Here is a 22,933-nt window from a genome sequence, read left to right on the forward strand (position 1 = left end):
TTTTAGGAAAAATGGATTTAATATGGAAAATAAATGCCACTCGTTCCTTGCTACATGTGTTCAGTTGGAAGGATATCAGAAAATGAGTATTTTTATTATCTTAAAATTTGTTATTGGTTCTAATAGTTACCTAATATTGAATGAGAATATTTGGAATCCTGCAAGTCATTGCCAGATAATTTCTGGCTTTAGGTCTCCAGAGAAGTGAATTTTTAAACAAATTAAATTTAGTGGAAAATTAATGGAAAAACATAGATTTGTACCTAAAATATCCATACAACCAAGATAATTGTACTTTAAAAGGTATTGAATGTCTTCAGTATGCTAGGTATTACACTGAATGAAAGTGTGACATAAGTTTTAAACATAGAGTATCCTGATCTCTAGCAGAGTACTGGTCCAAATGTGAAGAGTGCTGGACATTTTTCAAATACATTTTTAAAATCACAATTTCAGTCTGAAACAGTCTGGTGTATAGGCAAGTCACTGTTTTTGTTGTTTTGCTTTTCTTTTACATTGCTTATCCACTGTGTGTCTGCATTCTTCTTAACAAATGGTAATACCCCTTAAAATAAAAAACAAGACCAAGGAAGTATTTTTAAATACTGAAAATTTCAAGTGTTTCATCTTTGGAAACATGTAAAAATCATGAAATTATTTATTTGAAAGATAGTATTTCCTAAATAAAGTCCATAATTAATACTATCGTGTTTATTGTAAAACACTCTATACTTTATAATTAACGTTGCCTTTGTAATAAAAACTGAGACAGCTCATTTTCCACAATTTTCTACTCTAGACAAAATATTTCGGTAACATATGAAAATAGCATCTCAGAGATGCTATTTTATCCAAAAACAAGGCTTTCTTATAATACTGCTTCTAAATTTCTCCAGTAAATACATCTGAACTTCATTTTGCAATCTGTTTTACCACTTAACAGAAAGTGTGCCACATGTGTTTGCACATAGACCCTTTTCATGTTACAGCTACTAGGGGTATTTCAGCTACTTTCATTTCCCAAACTGCCTTGCTGACTTCCCAGTTTGAAACTGATAGATGAAAAATAGTGGTCAGGTTTACTCCTAGAAGATGGATCTATTGTACAAGAAACGGTCCAGGCTTTTGCCAGTTGTGGTAACACCTCACTTTGGTTGGAAGACAGGAGTTAGAGCAATTCATATCAGCTTAAAGCTTTTCAGCACTTCGAGGGACATCAGTGGATCCCTTTGTGGAATTGGATTGCTACTAGTCTTCAAAGTGAAGCCGATACAGCATATCACTCCAGTTCCTCTTAAAAAATACAAAATACAATTCAGATAGTCGATAGATTGGAAATTTCTTAGCAGAGAAATAATAGAACCAATACCCTGGTGTTTAGTGTCATAAAATTGGGACAGAATTGGGAAAAAATGCCAAAGATGACATTGTTTTGTCATTTTTTTTCACTTTCTTTGCCACTTCAGTCATATCTGTTCTCATGTTCCTTTTCAAATAAGCCAATTACCTTTCCTGTGTGATCCAATTTGCAGGTACATAATAAGCAGCAGGTTAGAATGAAGAATAAATTACTGCTTTTAATGATGATCAGCACATCTGATATGATAAATTATGATTAATGAGTAAATTAGCAGTGAATGATGTAAATGAATCTGCTTTGAAAAGTAACCACAAAAAGATGCTAAAGGGTCGGTTGAGTTTCTTTTTTGTCAAATACAGTGTCTGTTTAATAGCCTTGTGAGTACATTGCCATTGAGAGGAATTGTGAAAAAAGCCAATAAATATTGTATCATTTGCCAACATCTTTACACATGAGTCTGGGAGATTGCATGACTTTTCATCTGTTTCATCGTAAGGGCCTTTTTCACTCTATTGAACAAAAGAGGATGCACGGTCTGTGTATTTTGAATGCGTAAGTAGGAAGTAAGCAAACCTGGAGGCTTCAAGTGGAAAATTTTGAGTGAATATCTAAATGGTGCTGCTGATAACATATTTTCATTAAGGATGCATGAGTCTGGCATAAGGAATGGTAAGAATGGCTTCACATACTGTGTCGGAGTAATTCAGGACCAGTGGCAGGCCTTTCTGAAATTTATGTTGCTAAACCAGCAGTTGCGATGAGTATCTTATACCACAACAGATGGTCGGTCTTACTAAGCACATCAGTAGTTCAGAGGAGTTTTATGACCCAGGCATAGTGAATGTAGAGGATTGTTTGTTTAAATCATACTATCCCATGGCTGTGTGTGAAATACAAAGTTATGGTAGTGAGGACACACAATTTTTACGGATGTGAAACAAACATTTATGACCCAGGTATTAATATATCTTGAAATAGGACAAACGAGAAATTTATTTAAACTACTGTACACTTACTAATTCGTGTGAAAAGTCATCTCAATTGTTTTTGAAAGACTGAAATGGACTTCAATATCTTGACCTTTTTAAATCCAAAATTCTTTTCCTGTGGCATTTAATTACGATTTTCAGTAATTTAATTTTTGTAGATATTTTTTCTTCCTCTTTTCCTCTTTCTTCATTAGTCTTTGTTCACCACTAAGTAGCCCTTTTACATTCTTTTGTCCCAAAGATAAATGGAAAAGGCAGGATTTGAGGAGTATCTGAAGAGGGTTCTTTTCTGAGGTGTGAATTTTCCAGTTTCTTCCTCTAAACCCATCATCCTCTGACCTCTACCTTCTATCCTTCTGTTTAACTAAAAAAGATAAAAATTTTGCCAGTGACTAGGTGATAATTTTCAGCTTTAACACTAGCCTAGGTAAGTGGACACCCTTAGATATATTCCTACTGTGACTATGAGGTTTTTTTTTAAGCATAATTTGTTACAATCTATAAAAAGTCGTAGAAACGTACAGTTTTTTAATCCATTAATTTGATGTATCGGAATGCACCATACATGTTAGTTATACTTGTAGAAATGAATCGTATACAGGAATGACATACACACTTAGAAGAATAATCACTGAAGCATTTTTATAAAACTAAACATGGGAAACAACCTGAATGTTTAAATTAAAATATGTGTATATGCTTTATAATATGAAATGCTTTTCAATTTAAATATCTATTGACATAAAAGATATTCACAATATATTTTAAGTAAAATACAGGCTATAAAGTAGCAGTATGATATAGTCTTTTTTGGTAGAAAGCATATGTTAAATGAACATAGAAAATTTCTTAAGTCATTCATCAAAATGATAGCCATTAGAATGTTTTATAATGCTTTCCTTTGATTTATTTATGTTTTTAAATTAACATAAAAATATACAGTCAGACAATAAAGTCAACTTATCTTAAAAAAAAAAACAAACAGAAGGTTGCAGAAAATAGGAGAGCTCTGTAGTAACAAGATGGAATAGTATTCCTGAAAGAGATGAGATCCATTGTAGTTCATTATACTTCGTCTGAATTGAGTCCTACACAGATGCATGAATCTGTGATTTGGTTATTCTACATTTTGCCAAGTTAGGGCCTGGTGTCGATCCATTAGTCTCCCACCAGGTCACATCAGTGTTTTGCTGTGTCAATGAAGTTTGCATTCTACAGCTAATTTGTCAAGCTATGAGCAAACGTAATTCAAATCAAAGCACGGGTATCATGTTTACAACACTACTATCCATACTAAATACTGAAAAGTGTAAAGCCAAAGATTAGAGGGTATACTACCTTGGAGAGCCCTCTAGCAAGTCTTTGTATACGTTGAACACTTACTATATGCTGGGTGTTACTAGGAGTTGTGAGACTTCTGGGATGACCAAGTCACAGATGCTTTCCTCGAGGTTCAGTTAATGTGCAGAGAGAGAAATACATACATATAAAATAGCTATAATAAATGATAGATTGCTTTAACTCATAGGAGAGATATGAAAAGTATGTTAAGATTTAAAAGGGTAGTGGATTTTACCCAGATGGGAGGATCAAAGATGGCTTCAGAATATTTCATTTGGGATTGGAAAATGGGTAAATTCTATAAACTGTAAAATGAGGGAGAAGGTATTTGGTGCAGTGGAATGGCTTGTACCAAGGCATTGAAGCAGGGGATTTTACATCCTTGATGGGCAGTATCTTATACCAGAAACACATACATAGGCAGATAAGTTGGCAGCAGCCCTGAAAGATCTTAAAGGCCAAATAAAATCTCTGGTTAATATGGCAGCAGTAAACTCTTAGAACCGGTTGATTGACTGATTGAGTGACTGAGTATAAAAGAGCCTTAATCATAGGTGCATTTAACAAAACCTCAAAGAATAAGAAGGAAGAGGGAAAAAAAGGATCAACAGAACAGCAGCGATGTACAATATCGATTGTAGCAATAAAAGCTTGAAGTTAGGGTGAATGGAAGGGAAGGCACAGATACGATATAGGTCAGTGGTTCGCAATTCTGGCTGAATATTGGTGTCTTCTGGAAATTAATTAGCCAGCTTCACCCACTGATTTTCTATTTTAATTGGTGTGGGTAGGGGTCTAAGCACCTATAGAGTTTGTTTTTTAAGGCTCCCAAGTGATTTTAATGTCCAGCCTAAAAGAAGAATCATGGCTGTTGTTACCGGATATGAACAAAAAGGAGTGGAATATATTAGAAGCAGAATCTATGGGACTTAATAGTTAATACAGTGGGGAAAGGAGAAGAAGACAAAAAAAAAGTCTGAGGCTTCCGGGCTGGGTGTTTGGGAGAATGGGAGTGCTGCAAACAGACTTGGAAACTCTGGAAGAGAAGCAGGATTGGGGAGGCAGATGACATGATGTATTTTAAAAGTAATGATTTTGCGATGTGGCTACGTAATCTTTCAAGTGTTAGAAATAAGGACCTGGCACTGAGGAAAAGTTCAAGTGAGAGACACCTTTTCATTCAGTCAACTCTCTTCGTGTCTCTTCTTTCTTTCCTTTCTCCTTTTCCCCTTCCTTTTTGTTAGCTTACGTATCAATCTTTGGTCGCCTTTAGTATTGATAGTTCTATGGAGGCATAGACATCTCCTTATCCAGTGGGAGACAGCAGTAGTAGTCATTTGAGTAGTCAAGAATTGGGAGTTGATGCCTCAATAAAATTAATGATGTAACCATGCATTGAATATGCTGTGAAAAGGAAGAAAGAAGAATTTGGTGTCAAGAACTTTCATGAGTATTTGTCTTTTGTCATCGTGAACAAATTGTATGTATAGAATAATAGAAAGGTAGTCTGTACTACACTTGGAATTTACATGATTTGTTCATGAATTTTGTGACTTTGATTTTTTATCTGTTCCCCAGGCACCATACTTAATGTATCCCTGATTTCAACTGGCTCCTAAAAATTAGGAAAAGAACTTTCATAGGTATTTTGGGTGAGTTGTTTTCCCTTATCCAGTGAAAAATAATTGCTGTAATACAGCACAAAGTACTTTCCAAATCCTCAAGAAAATAGCCAGGATACATTTTATAGTTAACTAAAACAGATTTGAAAATACACAATGAATTTGAGTTACACCATATTGTCTGTGCAGCATATCTGTAACTTTCCATCTTCTAATTTGGCACAGTAGAAATTTCAGGGCTTCACAATTAGATCAAAAGTCCATGACTCACTCTAAACCTCAGTGAGTCTTCCTTTCTTCCCCCCTTTTTCACTTTCTCTTTTACTCTTTCTAAATTTATATAGTACTAGAAAGCTTTCTATAATTCTATAAAATTGGAGTGATGACATAAGCTTACATTGCAGGACTATGACAGGACTGTGGGCAACATTGCATGTAAGATGTATAAAACATTTAGTCCAATGTGTGGAATTCACTGAAGGGTAGCTCTTTCTTTCATTTTGAAGTATAATTCTCCTTAAATCAAATTTTAAGGCTTAACGATTGTAGAGTTGTATTAAAAAGCAAATGCCACAGATGGCTCAAGAATAGTCTGTTGGACTTTGAAGGTCCATCCAGGCCATGGATGTCAGAGGTGAACCTGTTCAGATCCCATGTGATAGGATAGTTGTCTCCTTAGGCCCTAGTTTATGTAGAATATTTGCTATAGAAATCAGTCCAGTGTCTTGTGCCGGGATTCTGGCCCTCTGCACAGTTACATATCAACTCTGGGGCCTCCCTCTTCTCTTGTCATGAGCTGGTGCAGTGGTACTGCCATCTTGGGCATGCTTTCCTACCTTCCCCATAGAATCATAAAAAAGCTATCATCCACGTGTACTCTGGCCACTTCCTATGTGTGGGGTAGTGTCAGTGGAGTGTGTTGTGGCTGGAAGGGAATGTAAGCCCTGTGACAATAGCTCTTCTTCCCCCTCAACCTTCAGACCTGGCCATTGCCCTTAGCGTCACCCCAGACTCACCTCCTACACTCTGCATTTCTGACTTACCTCCAGATCCCTGTTCCTGAGCTTCCCTCCAGAGCCTGCACCCTGGTAATAGCAGAGAAAGTCTCATAAATTCTGCAGACTCTTTTTAGACAGGAGGCAGATTCCTAAAGACAGGACTCCCTATATATTCTAACTGCACATTCCCTCATCCTCTCCCTTAGCATCACTTAATAGCTGTATTAACCTTCCCCTTTCAAGATTTTAAGTGCATTATTATGACAAATATCCCTTTGAAAACCAAACTCTGTATTTAAGGAAATGTTAATCAGCTGAAAGAAACAAAGCCAATTAGTTACATGCTGTTAGTTTTCTTCCCTATGCGACATATTTCCTTGATGTCTGCAGAAGTGGCTTATTCATTAGACTTAAATGAGACAAATGGCACTGTCATTTCTTCTCTTCACTTTTTTAGCATGTGGTCTTCTCTGCAGTACTGTTTTCAGTGATTCTCATTTGGCCAATCACATTACCACAAACCAGAGCTGTCTTCTTAACCGTTAAGAATTTCTCATAAATTCATTTCTTCCATGGATGTTACTAGTGGATTTCAATGGTTCTCCCCAATTAATCTCTAACTGTCCTTAATGTAGCATACTAAAGGGAGTGCTCTGTCCTCAAATAGAGCAGTTTGGTAAGGATGGTCAAAGGAAGTTTGCTGGTCTTGGTAAGTTCTGTCCCCTGAATTTAATCACATTAAATGCTCTTTGTGCTTATCCCTTTGTCTTCAGAAAGCCTAGCAAATATGGACCTGATATGACATCAAAATACTACAATCATTCAATGCAAAAGTACTGCACATTACTTATACTCTAAGAAACAATCTAACCTCTTGGAGGCAAAAATCAATCAGCAGCTTGTGGCTCCTCTTGAGCTGCGTAGGAAATAGTAATCTACTAGATTACTGAAGCTACTGTCTGCTCTGTGAATGCATCCCGAGAATGCAGTTGCTGAACAGCAAGTGAGCATGGCAGACACGTTCTGGAATATCAGCCATACCTCTGTTCTGACTCATGTGCATGTTTAGCTTCTCTATTTTCCATTTAGAAAATAGACTTTCTGGGTCTAACAGTAATTTGACCTCTGCAGTGCCTGGCATTAGTTTAATAAAAGGTCATACTCCTCACTTGTCAAAAGCAGCTTGAACAGAAATGCATTTTGCAAAGCACGGTGCTGGCATCTTTAGGTGGACAGCAATGGCAGTTTGCTATAATAATGGAAGGGTACCTATCTGAATACCGGTGACTGTTCTAATGTCTTCTCTCCATCTTCACACTCCTGGTATTTCCTCTTTTTTTCCCTTGAACCAAATGCAATATTGATGGTTGTCTCTCATGGGGTAGTAATGGGGACTTTCATAATTCAGACCTGAGGCTGTCCTATTGTGTGACTTTGCTGGAGGTCTTTGTTTTATTCTTTTACATGGGTTTTGTTCTCTTTCTTCCCATCTTCAGAGCATGACTTAAATTTGGGCAGTGTCACTGACAAAAGAAGGCAGAAGATTCATTTAGTTTCTTGTATTGAGACACAGAGGAGAGGATGTGGGTACTGTGTACAGTTAGACCCCTCTGGAAATAGTTTTTCTTGCCTCCAACATTTGTTGGAGTTGTGTTTAGTCTTCTCTCTCTTTCTCACCGTTTTGCTCTGGCCAGGTCCCTAGTATTGACAGCATCAGTGTTACAGTTTGACTAGCCAAGATGATTATTTATGCAACAAACATGCTTACTGAAAGGATTTTACTATTTTATCTAGAATCTTAATTTTGTGTTATGGAATAATGGCATCTATTCATTCCATAGTTTGGACTTGGTGGACAAATATCAAAAAATTGATATCAGATCCCATAAGAAAGTCATGACTTTCTTATCTATGAAGGCTAATGTTTTTCATATTTAAAAAATGACAAAAGAACTCTGGGTACAAACACTTGATACCTTTTTTTAAAATGTAGTGTGATTGATTTCTTCTTAGTTTGGTTTGTTTTTAAAGAATAAATTAAAGGACCCTTTCAGGGCTTTTTTTTTTTTTTTTTTTTTTTTAATATAGAATACTGAGGCACTGCAGCCAGTGGGTAGTATTTAGGAAAATAGTTCCAGATCTGAAACAGTTTCTAACTAGTTATTTTAATAAAATTTCCACAGTTCATTAGATTTATTCTATTTCTTGACTTCATCTTCAGGAATAAGATCCTTACAGTAGCATCCGGTGGTCAGACATTATCCTTGTCAATGTTGGCATCATAACTAAGGTATGACCAGAAAGTGTAGATACATGAGAAACACAACCAAACACTGGAATGATGGTTGTATCCCTTCTCTGGGAACATGGGAACTTGCCTCCTCTGCTTTCCACTTAGAAATAAGACTTCTAGATTTTATATGTAATTTGGCCTCTTAGTGTCCCCACTCAGTATCTAGGATGCACTTTACCAAGTAACCACTGCCTTTTTACAGATGACCAGAATCTCCGAATTTCCTTAATTCTTTGGGATGAGAAGTAAGATACTATCCCTTAAAAACAAAAATTTCCAGTGCAGCCAAAATGACATCCTACCTTCTAGGTTTATTTAAATACTGATTACTAAAATGAGTCATTTTATTCAACAGCCCTCCACCTAATCCATACATTCTTGTAAGAAATTTCAAAACTAAACTTAAATAGGAAGCTGAGTTATTAACATAGATTTTTGTTTAAGATTGACCATTTTTAAGCTATGGACTTTGAAAAGGAAAGTAGCTAAAAATGAATGGGGTTGTAGCATTTAACATAGGAATACAATACATTTTGTTTTTCCAAGGGAACTCCCTAGGAATTTTAATTTCATAATTAAACTTTCCATATTAGATGCTGATGAGTGTATGGTTATTATCAATTTGCTTTGTTTGCAATAGCAGAATGAAAAACATGAACACTTTCTGTGTTTTCTTCATGTGACAGAAAAGTGACATCATTGTACAGTGGTTTTTTTTAATCCCTCTTCCTGTTAGTCAATTTCTAATCATTTTAAGTATTTCCTGCAGTTCTGCTAACCATCTAGTTTGTATTGCACCCTGAGATGCTGTCGGGTGTGATACTGAGCAGAATTGTTAGAGCCCGCTGTCTTTCCTAGTGTTTCTGAACGAATAGGGACCTGTGTTTTCACCAACTTCAATTTGCCAATGAAGTGGAGACCCATTTCCTAGCACCGGCATTGCAAAGGTAGCTCTCCCCTCTCTTTTCTTTTCTTCCCCTCATTGTGGAAGTAATACCTTAAAACTGGAAGGGATCCCTGCAAAACAAGCTATTTTGCCTTTCATATTTTTCCATTTAAGAAACAGGAAAGTTAAGCACTATTTTTTCCCCCAAAGATGATACATATACAAAACGGTGGAGTTGAGAATGGATAGGTTTCAAAATAAACGTTAGCCATAGTTACGTAAAACCTTGTTTTAATGACATATAACTGAAAAAAAATGGCAGCAGAGAAGAGAAAATTTGTTGTAGGGGTAAGAAAATAGAGAATAAAGTGGGAAAGTAAAGTGTTCTTGAGTTTAAAAAAGATCCAACTGTAACATAATTGTAAAAACTCAAGAATGCAAGAAAAACGTAAAGAGTAGGAAAAATAATTAAAATACCTTCTCCGAAACCACCATCACTGATGTTTTTGCACATTTTATCCCATCTTTTGGGGGTGTCTTTTTCTTTATTATCTGCTATCTCTCATCTAATTGTGTGTGATGCTTTTGTGGCTTATCATTGAGTCATAAGTATTTCTCATATCATATGATAAAAACTTTACGAATACAACATTTACTATTTGATGTTCTATTATTATGCCATAGTTTATTTCACCATGAGTTCCTATGATGTTTGATATTTAGGGTATTTATAATCTTTGTGAATAAGAAACATGACGGATATCTTTGTCCATAAATATTTGTATACATTTTATATAGTTTTTGTATGATAAATTTCTGGATCTGGAAGTTGAAGATGGGTAACAAGTAGGTCTTGAAGAAGGAAAGTGAATGTTAGGAACATTTTAAGGAGGTGGAAGATATTTCAAAGGCCTCCACCTTCCAACCTTTTGTCCTTAGGAATCTCGAAGATCTACATCTTTGTTGACAGAAATTCTTTGCTATGACTTTGGAGGCTTCTTGATTTACCTTTTATGCAAATTGTGGTGTTAAGTTTCAAGTAAGGTAGGACACAGTATATGGGTTTGAGTCACTTTACCATTTTCCCTTAATTCTGCTTCTTGCCAGACCTTCTAACTCAAGGCTGTATTTCTTGTCTCTTTAAAATTTCCTAGAATTTCTCTTAAATGTCACTAATTTTAATAGCTTAGCAGTGGCAATGCTGCTTTCTGGCAGTGTCCTGATAGCGGCATCAAAGCAAAGAGCTAAAATTTTACTCACTTTGATTGATGAGCTCATTTTGTTACAGAGGACAAATTGGATTTTTTTATACTGATAATAAAAATTAATGTGTGATGTTGCTTTTCGGATGTTATTGGATCTCTGCCTTAATGCTGATTTCAGCAATAAAAGCACTTGATGACTTGACCAGAAAGTTACCTCCCTCCCCTTTTAACTACCTTCAAAAGTAAAAGGTGCTTTCCTAATTCTGCAATCCTGGTCTGTTTATATCTGGGTGTATATATGTACGTATGTTTTGGCTGAAAAAGGTTGAGGGTATGTTTTGGCTGAAAAACGTTGAGGGCTGAGGGGAGAGCAGTGGCAGTGTGGTAATGGTCTCTGTTTCAATTTTCCATCTAATTGTGATGTTTATTTCATTTTGTTTCAGCTCCTCCAAGGTTTACAAGAACTCCCGTTGACCAGACAGGGGTCTCTGGTGGAGTTGCCTCCTTTATTTGCCAAGCTTCAGGAGACCCAAGACCTAAAATTGTCTGGAACAAAAAAGGAAAGAAAGTCAGCAATCAGAGATTTGAGGTATTAGGTCCATTGTTCTGTTTCTCTGGGGGAAGAATGTATCTGATGGATCTTTGGTTTGTATGTTACTTGCTTGTTTTACTCTGATGTAAGTTGTCGTAATCACTGAGGTATGGCATTCCCTCATGTTCTATGTGATGGAAGACCTAACTCAAAATGGCTTTGGCTTTTTTAAAAAGAGAACTTGGGGGTTTAGATGACTGACCTTTGTCTTGTACCTGGGCTCAGTTAGGATTCCTAGTGTCCACCTGTAGCCTCATCCTCAGACTGCTTCCTCTAAAGATGGCAAGATGCAGTCTCACATCCTCCCACATCCAGGAATAGAGGATGAGTGAGTTTCCCATGCTGTTTGCTCCTGCTGAGTTACAAGCTTATTCTTGAACCAATCTGTGTCAATAGCTGGATGACACTAATTAAAATAAATCAGAATGTGCCTGTGTTGTTGAGATTGAGGTCAGTTCTATCCAGTGCCATGGCTTGGAGTGAGGGAGCAGTGCCTTCCGAAAAGGAAATCGAGTCCTACTCTGTGAAAGGTGAATGGATACTGGGCAGCAAATTGAGTTGTTCACTGTACCTCACACCTGTGTTTTTCAAGTAACATGAACTAGAATGAGAACTTTGTTCCAGTGTGTTAGTGTAAAGAACTACTCTGGGAGAAACACACCCAATCCGTGTAATATTGCAGATAAACTATTGAAGAAGTAGATTTTCTTTATTTGAGAAAGCTCAGTGCGTTGAAGATGGTGAAACAATTCAGATATTATTTGTGGTGTTTTTCAGGAGCCTTATGGTTTATAAATTGGCTCGTCCTGAAGGAGAAAAGTAGGGGATAAGGTACAGGGAAAAATTGGAAAAAATATACAATCTTGTGCCTGCAATTTAAGATAAGAAGAGGATAACTTGATTCTTAGAGGGTACTTAGACTTCCAAACGGACCAAATTGTAAAACTCACTTCCTTTTACCTGAATTCTTGATCTGCTTCATAGATTAATTCAGTTTGGCAAATTAAAGCAAGTCCCAATTTAAAAAAATAAATGCAAAATTCAGAATTTTGATTTTACTAATTTTTCACTGATTCTCTCAGAGCAATAAATGGTCCAAATGCCTAAAGGACCTAATTAATTGCACTGGCAAAAATTGAAATTTGGACTGAAGTTTAATAGATAAGTTTAAAATTATATTTGTTTGAAGATCAAATATCTATAGTGATTTACACATAAACAAAAAATTATCTTAATCTATGAGAAACATTTCTTACATCATGTAGAATATGACGTGTGTATGATCTTTGCACTTTTTTTTTTAGTTTAAATGAAATTGAAATTTTTTTTGTCAAAGAGAAGTTGGGGACGTAATGCTGGCTGGTAGTGATAGATTCTTGACAAAATCTTGTAGCAAAAATTAAATTATGATGGTAAACATTTTAAAGCCTGAGCTCTGCTCAGGACATAATTGCTAATAAGCATCATACAAACACATTTAGGGGAAATTATTTTTACACAAAGCAACTACATTGAATAGTATCGAGTTTTGGGTTGCGAATCTTTAATACCTGTAACAGTATATTGTAATTTTGAGTTTCACTAGTTTATAAAGCTTGATTTTGCTCCCTCTTCTATCTGTAGTGGCCTAGAGTAGGTACGTGATCAATATTAGGTGTTAAATAGAGTTTTAAATTGGAAATTACAATATAAGCATGTAATATGTGGTATATTGTGTGTTGAAGAGAATAGGTCTTAACCTAGGAAATAGATCAGAGATATAAACATGTAATGACATGTAACAATCAAAAGCTGTTAAGAGTGGATCCTAAGAGTTATCATCTCAAGGAGAAAATGTTTATTTTCTTTTTATTGCATCTACATGAGATGATGCATGTTAACTAAGCCTATTTTGAGAATCATTTCACTATGTATAAATCATACCATTATGCTGTATACCTTAAACCTTATACAGGGATGTATGTCAATTATTTCTCAATAAAAATGAAAAAATCAAAGTATTAGTATAAAAGATATTTAAACCTTTCTGTACATTAAGCCACAGGATGCTCATATATATGTATATATTTAAATTGTGGCATATTTAACAAAGATTCCAGTAACTATGAAACTTTATTTTCCCAAGATACATAGAAGATTAATTCTAAAGTGTGTGCTATTTTTAATAAAGTTGAAAATAAATTGTGGTGCATTGAGAAGTGAAACATTTTGGCTATCTTTGTGAATTTAGAACACTAAAGAAAACAAGGGCTTGAAGCAGAAAGAGCTTGGAGTGGACATAATTTGAAAATATTCAATCTTTTTTCCATATGTTGGCATTCACACACAAAATCTTGGATTGAACATCCTGTAAATATATTTATAAGACATTCTTAATTTATTCACAATTTAAGCACTTGGATATATTATTCATAGGGAAATGCAAAAAAAAAAAAAGCACAACATCTCAGTGAACAGCTGAAAGAATACAGCATAGTTATAGAAAAGACAGGTAGAGGACTTCACAGTTTTGTATACATTCTTATCTATATCATTATCATCATCATCATTTCTCAAAAGAACTACTTGAATTAGATGACACATACCTAGGGTGGCTTGACTGTTAAGAGAATAGAGTCCATAATGATAGTGAATTCAGGCTTACTGTTTAGGACATTAATTTTCTGCCTGGTGAAGCAAGCCTCCATTTTAGAGCAAGAATGCCCTAAAAATGCAGAAAATGCTAAGCTATAACAAATACTGGAATGATCTATGGCAAAATTAATGCATGCCATCAGTCTCTTGAGCTGTGAAAGCCATCTCATTGGCTGCCTAAGTACTAGATTGATGCAGTTTCTCTTCATGGTTCGCTCATCTATACTATTCAGGATGAGACTTTTTAAACCTGAAGAGCTGTCGGTACTGGCATGCATTATTTTTTCACCCAACAGTCCAGTTACTGAATGCATACACATGTGCATATGTGCTATCAGAGACAGAATAATTTTAAAAAGTTTATCCATCATGGCAGCAAGTCTCTTGCAAAATTAATAACAAGGTAAATTGTTCCAGCTACACATACTGGAATATTTTCATGAGTAAACCCTGGATGGTTTTGAGTATAGATGAGAAGTCTACATGTTTGCATATGTAGTTTTATGACATTCCTTTGTTTGGTATAGGATTCCTTAAATTACACCAATTATTCTGTTTCATCACTATATCAAAATTCATTCTCAAAATGCTTCTGAGTTCATTCTCAGCCTAGTGGCTGGTTCACCACTGCATTAAGAGGTTTAGCTGAGAGGTAGACAATTGTAACAACACCTGTGACAGCTATTGTTTCCTCTAATAGGTAATAGAGTTTGACGATGGATCTGGATCAGTGCTCAGAATACAACCCTTACGGACTCCGCGAGATGAGGCCATTTACGAATGTGTGGCCTCGAATAATGTGGGAGAAATAAGTGTATCCACCAGACTCACAGTTTTGCGTGGTAAGTGTTCATGTGCAAGGCTACTTCTTGTGCCATTGTTGAAATTCTCTATCCCAGGTGTTCTTTTGTAGAATCATCAAAAAGACTAGTATGGTCTTGACATACTGGGAAATGCGTTGAAATAAACTGTTTATAAGAGTCAGTCTTTATTTAGATAGACAGTGGACACCTTCTCTCATGAGTCTTGAAAAACGCTAGACAGAGAAAAGAAAATTCCAAGGTGTTGATTTCAAATGCCAGATGCTGTTTTGATTTTTGGTGGAGAACCTTGAAAGCAAATAGGATATGCTACTCTTCTGCATGTTAGCTTCATGTGTGTGGATTTTTCATATCAGCGAGGTTAGCGACTACTTTTTGCAGTTTAACCAAAGCTGATGTTGTTTGGTGATTAAAGAAATATCTTCTACCTAAAGATGAGTTCTTATTAAGCAGAGGAATCAAAAGGAAGAAAGATACCTTTCTTCTTTATGTTGAAAAAAGTGGTTTTATTTCAGTCTCTCATATTTCTTGAAGTAACATCTGTTGATGGAAACTTACTGGAAACTGTGTCCCCTTCTGTGTTTCTGGCTATGTGGCTTATGCAGTTTGCCCAAAGCATGGGATGACTAGCCAGATCTCCAGTACGATGTGCCTACTTTCTAGACTTCCTTTAGACTGAAAGTGCTAAAGAATAAAGGCCAGTGATTAATAATACTCTGTTGTATCGTATATATAATTCAGTCTTTTGTGTAGAAATAAGAACTGATTTGGCTTGCCTAGTAGTTCACATTTCCAGACTAACCCTTCGGTGCCTTTATCTCTCTCTCTTGTACACACTTGCATGTATTGGGTGGTTTGTTTTGTATTGCTTTGCTGTGAACCTCACTTTTCTTGATTCTACAACTTCGGAGAATAGACTTTGTTCAGATGAAGGAAATTGAAGAGATCAAAAGTGATTCATCACAGAGGAACATACATAGTACATAAATTAAGAACATTTCTCCATTCCATTTTTTTCTTCCCCACTGTGGGATGTATTTTCTTTTTATATTTTATAAAATCAAAAACATTTCCTTTCAGATCCATTTCATACCAAAATTAGTCAGTCAATCTGAGAAGCCTCGAAAAGATTTTACATACACATCCTAAAATGTTTTAAATAAAATAGACATCTTACTAAGTCTTAGGGAAAATATTGACCAACTAAATATAGTCATTTTAAGTTTTATTCTGTTGTACGTAATTAAAAACAGGTCAGATTTGCACTACACCTCTGGTCATTATGACAAGCTATGTTCATACAGGAAGTTCTCCAGTCCCTTGTAAACACATAGAGATGTTGATAAAATATCTAAAAGTAAAATCAAATGCATAGTTATGCTTACAAAAAGGAAAGAAATTTCCAGGTACTAAAAAACAAAGAAGAGTCTCCAAAGAAGAGACATTTGTAGTCTGATAGACAACCAGATGGACTATATGATTTAAGGCTAGAGTTTCAACTTGCCAGCAGGAGGGCACCAGCCTATATAAAATAAGATGGAAGTAAGGGGAACTAGATCAGCTTTCTGCTTAAGGTGAGAACAGTAGCACTATTTCTGCAGTTCAATACTTAAAACCCAGACGCTAAGGTAAAAGCTGGTCATGAATGTTGACTCCCATGGAGTGTGGAACAGGCAGCCATGTTGGCCCTCACCCCACAGAGACACCAGCACAGTCCAGACCATACAGCCCCAGATAAGGTCATTCATACCCAGATGGGCTCATGGGTACCAGTTCTAAAGCATGAAAGCCAGTTCCCAGTCATGAGGGCAATAAGCTCAGTCAGTGAGAGTAGAAATTATACTCTGTGAAGTATAGGTAATTGAACTATGTGAATGAGTGTTAAGAGAAATGAATTTTAAATATTTGAAAAGGTAAAGAAAGGAATAAAATCTGCTAAGTAAGAATAAGACATTAGGAGAAAAAGAGCAGTCAGAAGGCAGATTTTGGAACTGAAAGGAATCTTGGAGACTGTATTTATATATATGCTGTAATATGTGCTACAAAAGTATGCACTTGTGTGAATATACATGTATACATTCACATACACTTAGATAAAAAGTCTGAAGACAAATCTTTTTTTGGGTGTTCATGTTGGAAACAAAATCAGACTGATTTGTTGAATTCTTTTAAAATTTAAATCTTCATTTATTCACCTACTTTATAGCTAATACTATTATATAGAAAATGTATTACAAAGGTACAGTCAAGTGAAATTTACCAGAAACTCTTCTGGTTTTTTTGCCTTCTGAGTTCCTTGAATAAATCCCTTGAAGGAAACGAGGAAGGTCAAATCTTTGTGCATTTGATGAAGATTAATAGGAAGCTGGAGGAAAATACCACCATACTTAGACAATCACATGGATTTATATTTTCCTGCCTCCCAGCTGACTAGGGCCCTCCCATCTCATCTGCTTTTATCCAGTTAGCTCCCACATAAAACAAATAGATTTTAAATATTTAATGTGATCCTGACTTTCTGTGTGAATGTCTGTCGTGTGTAAGTACATTTGAAATGGAATGAGAATTTCTGGTTCTAGTGAAGTAGTTAAACCGTATTTTTTTTAAAGGCTATGTTTAGCAATTCTGGAAATGTATCATGAGAAAAACTCAAAGGTATTTTGGATGATGAAAAAGTAGTCTCAACATAGCCTTAAAATAGAATATTTTCCCATATTCTTACAGGGTGAAATAAATAAGGCTGAGAATTATCTTTCTTTCCTAGTGTTACCTCTTGGTTTAAGTTTTCTAAATAACTTGATAATTCCATTAATAATAGTCTTTAAAAATATTCCAGTGGTAAACTACCATTTATAGAACATGAGCATTATGAACATTTAACTAAATGAATGTGAAGAGTTTCATACACAGTTGATGGGTTTCGTGCCCATTTTGAGTTCACTTCCTCTTGCAATAACATTGGCAGATACTCAAGTTCTCTGCTCTGCAGTGGATGGAAACTGCGTTACACTTTTCATCCACTGCCCCTCATCAAGTGCCCATTTTATCCACGTTGGTCATTTGCTTTTTACCCGCTTTGCTGACAGTGCCAAAAATGTGCCAACTCCTGTGATGGGTTTTGTCTAAGTAGACTGGATGGAGATCACTAATGTATTCCACACAGAATACTAGAGGACCTAATTAATTGGAGATTTAATCATCTGACCTGTGCAGCCAATGCATAAGACTTGGAAATAATACTCTGACCATCCATGTGCACTGAAGGGAGTATTTCAGGAAGAACTTCCCCTGTGTCGCTTGTTTCAAATTACCCTTGGTCTGAAACACTGTTTTCATAAGGAAGGATAACTATAATCTTGAGCTAAACGTGCCCTGGTATGAGATGTTTGACCAATCACCATGTATAAGCTGTCGACTGTAGTTCATAGAAGAAGTAGTGGGGGAAAGGGAGTTGTATGCGGTACTTATGAGCTCCAGGTCATTATAAAAATTTTTTTGGTTGCCCTGCCTGTGGAAACACTAACAAAGAGCAGCTCCCTAGTTCTGTAGCACTTGAGGGGGCTGAGCATACCTGTCATACGTTTCCCTCTTGAGCAGAACTTTAAGTGAAGGCCTTACCTCTCGCTGAGGGGTTATTAAGGGCTGAGCCTTACCTAATCGTGGGATTCTGCTAAGGACTTTGGATTTGATATGAGGCTTTCAGTGAAGGGTGGAGTCTAGGACCAGAGAGGGTGTTTTAAGAATGATCATCATCTAGATGGAATTGGTCCTTTCTGAATCTTTGGTTCACTGACCACAGTTTCTTCCTGCCCAAAGATATCAGGTGGGAAACTTGTCAATTTGTATAATGATAACTGGGGATGAAAACATTTCTGTCAGGTACATCTCATCAGCCCCTGGGCAGGAAAAATGAGATCTCACCATCCATAGACTTTTCTTTCCTTTAAGAGTCCAGGAGCATCTGCCTGTTTTAGGCAAGTAGAAAGACACCAAGAATCCTTTTTCTCTTGTTCACCTGACTTCCCTTTTCTAAGAGAAAGTTGTAGAAAAATTTAGTCTGACTAAAGGTCATGTTTCTTGAATTGAGATTTGTTTTAGGTAGTAATCAGAAAATACATGTTTTGTTGTTATCTAAAACAGCATGCCGTATGGCATTTTTCTAACCTTGGTGAATTATTTGCTGAGACTTGCCCACTCTTCAGTAGGTCTGCTCCCTGGTTCACCACCAGCACTGACACAACAGAACAGGACACCACTTATAACGGGATTGCTGTCACTACTAGCTTGTTCCAAGAACACACATAAGTAAAATTATTATCTACAAATTTTGCTAACCAAATGTGAGACAATTGAGTTACCCAGTTTTATAGATGTATTTTATGAAGTGGCACTTACGTTTGAGGATTTACTTCCATAAATGCACTGTAGTTTATAAATGATCATCATCCAGACATAAGACAATATACAAAATTCCCAAGTCCAAGTCTCAGGTAATGTGAGTTCCCAACTCTGGCTATGTTCCAAAATAGCTGTGGCATCTTGAGCAAATCCATTCACTTCCCTGTTTGTTCATTCACGCATTCATTTATTTTGGCCTCATGTGCACAGGGAAGGCGTTGGATTGGTGATCACTCATATCCCTGCTCTCTAACTTCATATGATTCAGTGACATACCTTTTTCAGCAAGTCAGTTCTTGCAAGGTGGGAAAAAACGTGCACCCTGAAGGTGACTGCTACTGATAGCATAAAGCACACGGTGAGCATTTGGATGAGACAGAAAAGGCATTTCACTGGGAAATGGAGAGAAATGTTTGTATAATATGTCTGTTTCAAAAACTGCAAGCCGTTACAGCAGTTAAAAAAAATAACTTTTACAGTCTTTCACGGGGAAGGCAGCGACACTCTCTGCTGTTGTGTACTACCCTGTGATCAGAAATTAGCATGTTCATTACAGTCTCATTTTATTAATGCCTCTTTTTGAAGATGAACACTGTTGTCCCCGCTGTGAAAATGGTGCTTTGCCGTTTATGTTATAAAGTGGTCTCGGCTGGGGACCCAGGCTAGGAACATTAAAGAACAAAGCACAGCTGCTTGACTGTCAAACAAAAAGATTTTTATGAAAGACTGAAACAAAAGGAAGGATGGCCAACACGGAACAGACTTGCTGACAATTACTGTACTGAGTGAAGATTACTTAAAAGGGCTTATAAAATAGTTGAGTACTTGAAATAAATTGATGCCAATATGATAAAGCCTTCCATAATTCCATGCTGAATAGAGGTGGTAATGGGCAGAGCCACCAAAGTTAATAGAAACTTCTGACTTTCCATAATACTTAAAAATAACCGTTCTTTACGTATCAGTTTGTTATCAGTGTTTACAAAGGCAGGAGCCCACGTGAACAGTTCCACGGAGTCCCTAGTGAACAGAGACGTTAAAACTGATACTTGGGAGAACGTGTGTGTGAGCTGAGACGACTCCTGTTTCCTTGTGCTCAGTCTTGAAGAACCATTGTGTTGCTGATGCTTTGAATCATTATCAATTGTTCTTCCACAATGGGATTAATTCCTAAAAGGACTCAGAATGAGTGCACTTATGAATTATTGCACTCTTAAGTGGGAACAGTTTTCTACTCTTGGCTTCATATTACATTACTTTAGATAATTTAAAAATGAATATTGAGTTATAAGAGTGTTTACTGTTGATGGATTTATTAACGGAGCTGTTGAAAAGTCAAGCTGGGAGGGGATTGGGTGTATTGAGCCTAATCTCTTATGTTTGATGTAATAAACCAAGGTCCAGAGAGTTTGGAATGATTTTTGTCTTGTTCATACAGATAAGATTTTCTTTAGGTTTTACCAAGTCAGAAATAATCCCTGCTGTAGTATGTTGTGACAAAGTACTCTAGCCCTTCAGATACTCACTTTTGATGTGTAAGACATTGTCCGGGAAGAACATGTTCTTCCAGCTGACCAACCACAGACAAGCAGATGTGAAAGAAAACAGTGCAGGCGTGCTATGGGTGTGCAGAGTAGGGAAACCCCACCTCGATTATACATTGTGGGAGGGAGGAGGCTTCTGACTTGAGGACTGAAGAATATGTAGGATTTTATCAGGCAGAGCTAGTGGGAGAGAATAAGGATAGAGAAAGCTTCATAAACATGGTTGCATAGGTAAGAAATTGCTAAATATTTGCTGGTGGGTGTGGGTGGTATATTAGTCAGAGTTCTCCATAGAAATGGAACCAATAAAAGTATATGCATATGTATATTTATTATATATATTTATATAAATAAGGAAACGGCTGATGCTATTAAGGAGGCTGGCAACTCCCAAGATCTGCCAGGTGAGTCGACACTCTGGAGACCCAGGAAAGATGCTGGTATAATCTGAAGGCTGGTGGACTTGAGACCCAGGAAGGGTTAGTGTTTCAGTTTGAGTCTGAAAGCAGAAATGTCAGTTTTGCAGTTTGAAGACAATTAGGCAGGAGACAATCTCTTACTTGGGGAAGAATCATTGTTTTTGTTCTCTTCAGGCCTTCAACTGATTAGATGAGACCCCACTCATGTTAGGAAGGCAATCTGCTTTACTGGGTCTTTTGATTTAAATGTTAATCTCATCTAAAGACACCCTACAATAATACCTAACATAAGGTTTGACCAAGTGTCTGGGCATTTTGTGGCCCAGTCAAGTTGACACATGAAATTAACCATCACAATTACGTATATAAACAATAGTAGCTCAGAATAGAGTAGAAGTCAAGAGAGTAGAAGTGGAAGAAAATGAGTTTGGGACATAGTTGATGGGCTAAAGAGATTAAACTACATAGTGAGAAATCATGTGACTATGTTATTAGTATAGACCATCTCTGTATGAGCTGAAATTTGCAGAGGTTTACCAAAATAAAGTAACATATCAAACAGTTCATGATCCTTTATACACAATTGTTGCTTATACTTTATATGGTTGACTTCCATTGATAAAATTGAAAGTTTTTAAAAATTCAATTTTCCAGCTTTTAAAATTAGTTTCATTTTAAGCTACTAATTAAGATATAGTTTCAAAGTTGTGCATGCATAATTTATTGGGATTTAGGGCATAGATACACCGAATGCCTCATCTAGGGTTTAATTATCAAAATCCTAATTATATATCTCCTTAGAAGAGGGAGAAATTTATTTTGTCTTAATAAAAAAAAACAATGGTGAATTAATGCCACATTAAATGCAAATATGATGACATACATCCTTGTATTCTTTATATTTTATTAAAGATAGCAGGAAAATTTAAAGACCATCTTATCTGTGATCTTTCTAGATGAGCTTATGCTTTAATTTACATGTCAAAACTTTCCATGCCCTTCTTTTTTGTATCTTTAACCTTTATCCTTGATCTTTAAACTTTACTGTTGCATTAAGTATGCATTTATTATTTTCACACAGGGCATTTTTTTTTCCAACTAGTAGATTTTGGCCACAGTGTAGCCCTATTAAATTTTTTCTCACATTCCTGATGATGTGTGTTCAGGTAATAAATTTGAGCTCAGTTTGGGTTTTCCCAGAAGAGATGCTTTATTTTTTTAGAATGCTACAAAGAGCTGTTTAAAAGAATGAAACTGTATCCTAAGTGAGACTAGCAAATCAGTATTTCAGTTTTCAGTTATGTTCTACCCTTCTAAGCTGGTATTAACCCTTCTTTTTGTTTGTGAATTTGTTCAGTTCTATGGGTAACCACAGGTCTATCATTTATGAGACAACTAGAAAATAAAATATAGTGGAAAAGTACTAGCTCATAAAAATCTGATGGCTTTTTATAATGTTGACTGTTAATTATCAATACTTACACACTGTATAGTTAAACCTGAAATTCTGTTGGGGAAGTATATTTGCACACACATGTACATATGTATGTTTTGTACATATAATGTATATAGTGTGGTGTGTGTGTATGGCCTTTTGGCTTCATAACACTTCGCACTATGTGAAATTATGTTCTTTATTTCTTGAAGTTTAGATTTTTGTGTGCCCCTTTCCCCTTTGCATTTAAGCTCCATTATATTTTACTCTGGCCTAGAAATGTCCCTAGCATTTACTGGGTGCCCAGCAAATAGTTGTGAAATGAATGTATATGTACAAAGATGAATGTACAGACATGGTTATGCAAACACATATAACGTAGTAAGAGACCATTTG

General features: G+C 36.1%; 1 protein-coding gene across 34 annotated transcripts in view; it reads left to right on the forward strand.

Annotated features, from left to right (window-relative positions):
• PTPRD (protein tyrosine phosphatase receptor type D) overlaps positions 1-22,933 on the forward strand; it is a 1,865,527-nt gene that overhangs the window by 1,568,337 nt on the left and 274,257 nt on the right. For all 34 annotated transcript variants that reach the window (XM_072959433.1, XM_072959445.1, XM_072959436.1 and 31 more), the window contains 2 exons: positions 11,138-11,283; positions 14,621-14,762. In XM_072959433.1, the coding sequence (XP_072815534.1) occupies positions 11,138-11,283; positions 14,621-14,762 (288 nt within the window). The remainder of the gene's footprint in view (positions 1-11,137; positions 11,284-14,620; positions 14,763-22,933) is intronic.

Source organism: Vicugna pacos, chromosome 4, assembly GCF_048564905.1.
Source record: "Vicugna pacos chromosome 4, VicPac4, whole genome shotgun sequence".
NCBI classification, from domain to species: domain Eukaryota; kingdom Metazoa; phylum Chordata; class Mammalia; order Artiodactyla; family Camelidae; genus Vicugna; species Vicugna pacos.